Source organism: Cryptomeria japonica, chromosome 11 (assembly GCF_030272615.1).
Source record: "Cryptomeria japonica chromosome 11, Sugi_1.0, whole genome shotgun sequence".
Classification (NCBI taxonomy): domain Eukaryota; kingdom Viridiplantae; phylum Streptophyta; class Pinopsida; order Cupressales; family Cupressaceae; genus Cryptomeria; species Cryptomeria japonica.
The window spans coordinates 225135780-225145699 of NC_081415.1; the positions used below are offsets into that span (position 1 = coordinate 225135780).

Sequence of the window (9920 nt, forward strand, 5' to 3'; positions counted from 1 at the left end):
TCGTCATAAGCCAGAGGTATACATGGCTAAGGTCAACCCACATGTCTACCAACACCTACCAACTGACAACTCATGTGAACAAAACCTACCTTTCATGAAGACAAGGCAACAATATCCTCCAAGATACATCATCAATATGCTCAAGAACGAACATCAATATGCTCAAATAAAAGAGAGGAATCGGCTGGCACACATAAACCTTATAAATAGATTCATCAAAAGGGAAAGTATTGAGTACACCTTTGATACAGTTTTATTGTATAACTATATCTTTCCTCAAAATAGAGAGGGTAAAGTCGCTTCACGCCGACATTATTCGTACGTCGATCCATACTATTCAAGGAATGGTGACTTCAAATACTACCCCTTAACATACTGAATTACCAACAACCCGAGGTTTGGTACTCATTAGGGAAACAAATAAGCAACATCACATAAACAATATGGTTTCCCATACTCATAAGAAACATATCCTCCATGGTTGATTGCTTCACCAACCCATGGGCACATATAAAAAGCATGGGTTTCTTACAATACATAAAGAAAGAACCAGTACTGGTTTAGTCACATTAACAAAGAGTACTTTTTAGTATGTTATTATCTACTCAAGGAAGGTTTTAACTATGCTTTCCACATGAATAACTGAATAAAGTTTATTCTAGATACAAGTACTGAAATTCTTAACAATTCACCATTACATAAAGAAATAACATCATTCCTATATCTTTCTCTAATTCCACTAAGCATTCATAACCACATTACTAACTATGCAAATTTCTTTTCCAAAACTTAAGACTCTCATCTTTCAATATGAAGCCAAAATGCAAAATTACAATTGCACATGCTTTAAAAACATTCTATTTAAATCAATGCATTCTTTTGTAGCATTCCTAAAAACCTTATCATCTAGGTAAAGAGAAGGGAAAGAGAGTTTGATAAAAGACTTGTCATTTCTTAAGCAAATGCGATTACAGAAAATTAAACATGCAGAGGCATAGATTGGAAAAGACAATCTTCTTTCCTATTGTTTACACACAATAGTCGATCCAGTTTTCTAAAGGATCTAAGTTGATTGCAGTTTGTTTACCTTGTCTAGGTACAGGTCGTTCATGGTTTACTAACTCACTAAAGTTCAATTGCATCATACAATAATTTAAATATTTCATCGTGAGCTCTCAAACCAAAATCACATGATAATAGTTATAATGTATGCAGTATACACAATGATATAAAATCAATTATTCATTACTCCCATAAAAATATGATATTCATTTTCAAAAATAAAACATCATTTTCATCCATTGTCAACCACAATAATCTAATCTCATATTCCAATTAAAAAAAAAATCAAAATTGGAAATTACAATTTACAAATAAAAAATTACAATTATATATATATATATATATATATATATATATATATATATATATATATATATATATATATATATATATATATATATATATATATATATTTCACTAAATTGAAAATAAATTATTTAATTCCCAATTAAATTTTTTTTCATTTCCTACTTTCAAATTCCCAAATTAACATAATATTTAATCCTCTGATTATATATATATATATATATATATATATAAAATTCATTGAAATATTATTGTCTTCCCAATTTAAATCTCTTTTTCATATGAAAAGAAAATCTTAATGAATTCTCAATTAAAACAAAATCATTTCCTACCTCCGAAATAATTTTAAAATTATTTATATCACTAAATTATAATATATATATATATATATATATATATATATATATATATATATATATATATATATATATATATATATATATATATATATATATATATATATATATATATATATATATATATATATATATATATATATATATATATATATATATATCAAATAACATTATTAAATAAAACAAAAACATTGATTACATTAAATATTAATTAACAACCACTTTAAAAAAAAAATGAACTTTACTTTAAATAATGTTTTAAGCCCACATGGGTTGGACCACCACGTGGGTTGTATGTTCCCATGTATGGGGGATAAGCACTACTTTTTGGGTAGTGCTCCCCATATATTCAATTAAATTACCCCCATTGTGGTGTGTGGGTTGAGTCTCGTGTCTCCTCTTATTGATTTCACATCACCTATTGCACCTGATGATGCACATGTTGCACCAGTTTTGCCTTCTTGTGATTCACTGCAATGGGATATTCCTTGTCCTCGAGCTTTAGCTCATTGGGATGACGACTTGATAGACATTATTGATTTATTTGTGGAGTCCTACATTGTAGATTTGGGAGACATCATTGATGACATTTATCTTCTCTTTGATGAAAATGATCCTTCATTGATTGTTGTGAGGGAACACTCTGACGCTCTTGTTCATTCTAGAGATGATCATTCTTACGAGGTTGACATGATTGTGGATTCTTATGTACAATAGCTGGAAGAGGTCTCTTTATCCTTAGAGGAGACATGTGAGTCTTTGGATATTGTTCTACATTCATCTCCACTATATCTTGGAGTGCCTTTTTTACTAGCATGGATCAATACACCATCTTTGGAAGGGGTAACTTTCAACATTGACATGGGGACACTTGAACAGTTTTCTGAGAATTCATTCATCATGAGATTTTTTCCTACCTCTTCCCTTCATGATTGGGGAGACTAAATGGATACACCTTTGGTTTTGTTTCTTCCCAAGGGGAGGAATGTTGTTCAACATTCACGGAGAAGTTTCTTCATTCAGCTTCAAGCTTCTACCATTGGTGTAGATTCTACATTGAGGGGGGGCTACTTGGTCTCTCTTCTTCTTCTCTCATATGGGGGGGACTTTTTCATCACATGGGGTTTTGTCCTTCTCATACTTCTTTGAGAGTTCCTTTGTATATAGTTTTCATCTCACTTTTAGGGGAGGGTTTTTTCCCATTGGGTTTTTCTCTCTTTCCCTTCTTTATGGGAAATTGAATTTGCATAAATGTACATGGATACCTAACATGACCTTATATTCGGGACCCATCTTGCATTACTTAGTTGCATTGTAGACTTAAGTGTATTCCCCTGAGTTGCACTTAAGGGGGGGTGTTGGTGTAATTATTTATTCATGTTGGATATAATTACACTTTACTTAAGTTTACCTAGGTACATGCATCACATTGTAGTTTTCATATGGGACACTTAGGGAGATGTGCATACATTGGGAGTGTGTATGTAGGAGAATTTCCACCTTTTATAGTGTGATCTTTTTACTTTATCATATCCACCTATTTTAGAGTGATAATTCCACCTTTTGTGGGTAATCCACCTCATGTGGAACATTTTACCATTTCTCCTACCTACCCCCACCTACCCTTGCATCTTATTGAGCCACATGTCATCATTGTGTGCTCTCTTGTCTGTTAGCCTTTTGTTTATAAGAAGGCTCATCTACATTTTATGTAATTCTTGATGATCCAATTGATCAGTATTTTCATCTTGATTAGAATATAGTTTATTCTTATCAAATTATTGTCTCTTTTGTGCTATTCAATGTGCTCTTGATCTTGGTTATTTTCAACAAATTCTCACACTCATTTTATTTATTTTTATCTTATTTTTATCGATTAATATCCTAATACCTAATAGGTTCTCGAATGGTTATAGCAATTTGGTGCATTCCAAGGTCTTGTCGTCATCATCATGGTATCTACAAAAGGGCCTAATTTTTTGAATTTGAATAAAGTATGCCATAGCTTGCCACAACTATAGCAAGTGATTATATATAAATTTTACTAGCATCTTGTATTCCTCATACCCACATTGATCAAAGCCTTGATCTCGGTATACTATTTATTTTAATTCATAGGTTGTTACTAGGAATGACAATGATTCCTAACTCAATACATTGATCTCAACATGATTTAACAATTTGATGAAAGTTGGTACTATGAGTTTCACTCTAGCCAAATTTACACCATTAAATTATATCCCTTGCAAATTTTTTAGGACACAAGATAAAGTCTCACTTTTCTTGTCATGAATCACATAAACAGTAATGAGAAAAAAATAAGCATGTAATGTGGTAATTCATATCACTTGGGTTCACACTAATAGGCAGTTGATTACTATCTGACCCTCATTTCGGTCAAATGGACCACAAACTAATGGTCATTTTTATAACCTTTCAGATGCAATTCATGCAATTAACACATACGACTATGGTCTTCAAACAAATCAATCAATACACTTATTTCTATAGGTTCCTTATTATGTGACATGTGTTGCACCAACTCCTATATGTGTGTGGTGAATCCACTAATGAAATATTACTTATAATTGATGACATATATATTTTTATATAATTTTGGAGAAAAAATCCTTAAAATATCAATCATATAAATGCACCGACTTGTCTAACCACTATTTTATCTCGTTGAGATCATTAATATTACATTAAGACATATCTAAAAAAAATTATTCAATCATATTAATTTTTTACCTTTTGAATCATAACACACCTACTGATCTTGTATGTGATCATTGAGCATTGCGACAAGAAATCACATCTTTTGCACCTCATCCACAATGTTCTTCAAATGCTAGGTGATCTTAATTTTTTTCTAGTGCTTAGTCGTGTCTTTATAACCTAAGAAGGGAATTTCTAGGAAGATAATGAGCTCACAGATTACATAATTATACATTCTATTAGATTATGCAAACTTAGTTTCCTATGTGATGACCTTGTCTAGGACAATATAGAATGTGTTATAATGTAGATAATTAAATTTGTAGTTAATATATGGTGGTCAACTCTAAGGATAATTGAATGTGGAAACCAAACATATTCTATTAGTTTCTATGGAATCATATTCTTTCCCAAGAACCTTTTTAAAATTGAGCCATTAACTTTGTGGACATTACACATTATTCTAGATCTTATTACATCATCATGGCCACTCACTACTATAATCCTAGAGAAAAGGTCACAAAAAGCTAATGATTATATAGTTGTACAATAAAAAATTTCATCTTTAGGAGGATTTTTTTAGGTGGCTTCTCTTTTTTTTTATAGTCTCAGGTTTTGTGTGAAAATAATATGGATACCATGGACAAGCTTCAACAAGATTTATCCAGTCTCAAATTACATACAATCTTGATCGGAATCAAACAATTTATCAATTTATGAAATGATTTGTATTATTCTCTCTTAGTCTTCAAGATAATTATGACCAGTTTTGATTGTTTAATTAGTTTGACCTCAACCAAGGGTTAAATTTATTTGCATACATCCATGATCTAATAGACCTTATCATCCACAAGCTAATTTTGTATGTTAATTTTTTTTAATAGAATTATAAGAAATATATTGTTAAATGTTAGTGATGTAGGGTGTCATGACTAGGAAAACCCTATTCTTGTCATTCTTCAATTGTATTGAACAACATCTAATTGTAAAGAAAATAATTCATTAAGCATGTAACTTTCCAAAATTAACAAATAACCATTGGAGCACTAGATCCATTGTATTGAGAAATCATAGTAGAAAAAATGGCATGATCACCACATTAAGTAGTGTGAATTTCAACTACCTGCAACATGTTGCTTTTATTTGATAGTAGCTTACAATGATGTATGATGTAGGAATACGCTTGAGGTTAAAGGTTAAACTGGTAAATATCCCAAACAGAAAGCACCGTACTTGCTTGAACCAGAAAAAACATGCATACATATGTAAAAATAAGGATGTGCATGTGCTTTCTTCTAGGTAGATGCAGCACAGAATCATGATGCCTGCGCTGTAATTTCTCCCTTTTAATCTTTAAATTAAAGAGTTTTCTACAAAAATACAGCCCAAAAGGAAAACTGAATAATACAGTCAAGCAAAAATAAATTGAAGATGGCCTGTGGCTTTATTTACAAAGAATTTAAGTAAAGTTCATATAATTTCAAAAAGGACTATAAGAAAGAAAGATGATGATTAAGTTGGATAAACACATATCTATGTGTAAAATGGAAATTTTCATAGTAATTGTTCACATTTTCCATGTTACTATGAGGAAAAGATGTTCTACATAACCAAATTCTCAGCATAAATGAAAGATTCAACACTAATTGTTCACATTTTCGATGTTACTGAGGAATAGGTGTTCTACACAGCCAAATTCAATAACATGTCAATAACAATGGGAACTATGAGCCGCCAAAAAAAAGGCAGAAAACCTTCAAATCTGAATTAATTAAAAAAAATGCTTAAGATGTTTACTCAAATTAAGGTGTCAAAGTGTGCATATAAATAATAAAATACATACTCCAATGACAACACTTGGCTTAACCTGATTATTACCAGCATTCACACAGAAGAAGGGAAACTTACAACACTAGTCCTTGAAATAATAATGCAATGTCAATGTAGAGAAAAATGAGTTTCAAAGCCTAAGATGCAATATGTAGAAAAATTCAAAATAATTATAAGCATCAACATTCTTTATATTTCCATTTGGAAATGAAAATTTCTGACCATTTTGTTTACATTTTGTATGTTATTTTGAGTTAGTACAATGCTATGCATATAATGTGAGCATAGTCACTCTACCTATATCCATAAAAAAAAACTCCACAAGTCTGCAACACATTCTCTCAATTGAAAGACACACAAGTGTTGTTACCATTTTTAAGAAAGTTTTGCAAAGTATTGATGTTCTACATATATCCACCCATATTGTTCTGCTTTTAAGGGATAGAGGAGATACAAAAGCACTACAAAACCAAATTTAAGAAAAACAAAAACATGCATATATCACTATCTTAAATAAAAGTTTCCACACAATCTATATGTTGTTCATACTTTCAAATCTATCCTCCATGGAAGTATATGATGTAATTGCATGTATGTCTTTCTCAAAAGCATGTGCAATATAGTCTTTAGAAACACCAAAAATCTTCATAAGAAAAAATAGATTCCTGTACACAAAGTTATATATTAGTAACAATTAGAAAATTATTTTATTCAATTTAAAAGAATTACAAATAATCTAAAATTTATACAATAGTCAATAAATATTTTATCTAAAAAATGTACTAATTTTCTTTTGAATTTTTGTAGTTTGATATATAGAATCAATTGTCATATATACATCAAAGAACAAAAAAAACTCACCTTTCAATGACTTGTAGATATCTTCACAATGTCAAATTCTTCATCCAGGGAAATAAGAACTTTAGGATTGCATCAACTTTGTTAAAGTATTCATTTCTCCAACTGATTTTTATCACGATCAATGATATTATCCCCCCAAAAGCCATTCCAAAGGACAATCCCAATGATATCGCATACCATGGATATTTAGTGCTTTTCTTTATTTTATTAATGTAAATTGGAGGAGGAGAAGGAACAATTTCTGGGTAGGGGACACCCCCATAAATTAGGATTCCCTGAATAAGAGGATTCTCCAAAGCCAATCATATGTATTCCTTGTGGTATGCTTCCTGAAAGGTTGTTGTTTGACAGATCCAGTGAACCCAAAAAGCTTAGAGATTCAAACTCTGTAGGGATTTGTCCTGAAAAAATGATTTCTTGAAAGGTCTAAGGAATCCAATTGATGCATTTCTCCAAAACTTTTTGGAATGGTCCCATTCAAGTTGTTCATTGAAAGGTTTAGAAGCCTTAGCCCCTTCAAATTCCCAAAATCAGAAGGAACTTTTCCCTCCAATTCATTGCTTGAGAGATCTATGGATGTGAGTGTGGAAAGAATATATTGGTAATGTTGATCTGTACCTTTTAAAGTCATATCCAATCCATCTTGGTAAAATGACAAACTTTCATAAGTGGATAATACAAAACCATTTTGACTTTCATCTGCCATTGCTTGCAGGAATACAATTGTGTGTGGAATTGAACCTGAGATATGATTGGAAGAAAGGAGCAAGATCTGGAGGTTCTTTAATTGACCTATCTCTAAAGGAATACTGCCTGTAAATTTGTTCTCCTTCATTATCAATACTCTTAGCTCTAAGATATTTCAATTAATGATGGTATTTCACCTTCAAACAAATTATTTCCAATATCAAGAACCTGTAGCTCTGAACAATTTGCTATTGAAGGAGGGAATGGTCCATGCAAATTATTATTGCGAACAAGTAATGAATATAATCTACTTAACTTACTAAAGTCATGTGGTAAGCTTCCCTCCAAACTATTATTTCCCAAATTCAGGACAATAAGTGAAGAACAATTGGACAAACTGACAGGGATCACTCCTGTTATCTTGTTGTTTGCAAGATTTAACATGTTGAGATTAGATAACTTGCCCAGGTTTGGATGAATATTGCCACTGAACAAATTGTCATAACAAATTGTCATTGAGCAGCAGTATACTCATATTAGAAGGCCACATTGATGGGATGCACCCACTCAATTTATTTCTAGCCAAATCTAGTCGTTCTAGTTTCATCCACGATGAAGTATTTTAGAATAGGCTTCCTTCCAAATGATTTCCTGAAAGATTTAGATAGTTTAACTGAGGACTGGTTTCCCATAGCCAAGAGGGAATTACGCCCACAAGACTGGCATTAGTTATAACCAACAATTTAAGTGAAATTTGTGTTGAAATCCAAGGTGGAAATTCACCGTCAATCATACATGACACTAAACTTAGATAAGATAAATCAAAGGGTGGAATCCAAGTTGTGCTAATATTTAGGACACAATCACATAAATACAATTCACTTAGGCTTGTAAGGTTGTGAAATGAAGTTTCTGAAATCGACTGGTTATAGTTTAATGACAGGCTTAGAGTATTTAAAGGTGGTGGAAGTGACAAAGAAGAGACGGTTTCATTGAAACGATTGCCATCAGCATACAATTCAATGAGTGAGGAAAGGTGAGCAAATGAAGGGGGAATGGTCCCGCTCAGTTGGTTATTGCTAATATCCAACCGCTCGAGTAAAGAGAGATTGCCCAATGAATCTGGAACGATGCCGTTCAGTTGGTTGTTATCAAGATCTAACTCCCTCAACAAAGAGAGACTTCCAAGAGAAGCCGGTATGCTTCCACTAAGTTGGTTGTTAAATAGCAAAAGGTCAGTTAAAGAAGCAAGATTGCCAAGGCAGGAAGGTATGCTTCCATTGAAGTAATTGTCTGAAAGATGAAGAAATGTAAGGCGGGTGAGCAGACAAAGGAAAGTGGGAATCGTCCCAGTAAAGCTATAACCAGATAAATATAAAGAGTGAAGATTAGAGAGATTTGCCAAACAGGTAGGAATGGTAGTACCTGGTGTTACTACTCCTATCGCATGAAGAAAGACGGAGACAACGTGTTTGTTGTTGTCGTCGCAGGAAATGCCAATCCAGGAGGTGCAGCAGTCTGTTCCATTCACCCACGAACTCAGATAGGGATTTGAGGAGTCATTCAGGGCCGCTTTGAAGAGGAGCAGAGCTTGGGATTCGTGGGAAGGACACCTGTTGGACAGAAGAAGAGAAGGGCAGAAGAAGAGAAGAAAAACAATACCAGTCAATTTGCGTAAAGGGATGGCCATTTGGGATGGAGGGAATTGCACTTCTTCTCTGGGCGGCCTGTTCTCTTAACCTGCGTGCCGGTCAACAGGTCAATGGTTATTTTATTTCTAAATTACATTAATTAATTAAGTACCAGTTTTTAATAATTTTCTTCTGTCAATTTTCCACAAATTAGCCTACCAGGCTTGGGACATTGACGTTAACTTTTCTTTCACTTTTTGACCGAGTTTTTCGGTACGTACGGAATATTTGATTCTTCCTTCCGATAATTGCGGTTTGTCTGCTATCTTATGATTGTGTTCACATGGACAACCATTATGCGGATACGATTCGAAATGCTATTTTTCAGAGTATTTTCAAATTAGTTGAGAGTTTTTCTTCAGCTCTGTGCACAATCAAGCTTTCATCTCTTGGCAATTAAGATATATAT

The 9920-nt window shown here is 32.5% G+C and overlaps 1 protein-coding gene across 1 annotated transcript; it reads right to left on the reverse strand.

Annotated features, from left to right (window-relative positions):
• Nucleotides 1-7985: 7985 nt before the first annotated feature.
• LOC131860148 (probable LRR receptor-like serine/threonine-protein kinase At3g47570) lies at nucleotides 7986-9510 on the reverse strand. The gene is made up of 2 exons (XM_059214523.1): nucleotides 8703-9510; nucleotides 7986-8350 (listed from the first exon to the last, which is right to left on the reverse strand). Exons 1-2 carry the CDS (start codon nucleotides 9508-9510, stop codon nucleotides 7986-7988), a joined length of 1173 nt encoding a protein of 390 aa, XP_059070506.1.
• Between the last annotated feature and the right edge of the window lie 410 nt (nucleotides 9511-9920).

Coding starts and splice junctions, on each gene's coding strand:
- LOC131860148 (XM_059214523.1), bottom strand. CDS start 9,510: ATGGCCATCCCTTTACGCAAATTGACTGGTATTGTTTTTCTTCTCTTC. Junction 8,351..8,702: donor TCACAACCTTACAAGCCTAA/GTGAATTGTATT, acceptor TTCTAATATGAG/TATACTGCTGCTCAATGACA.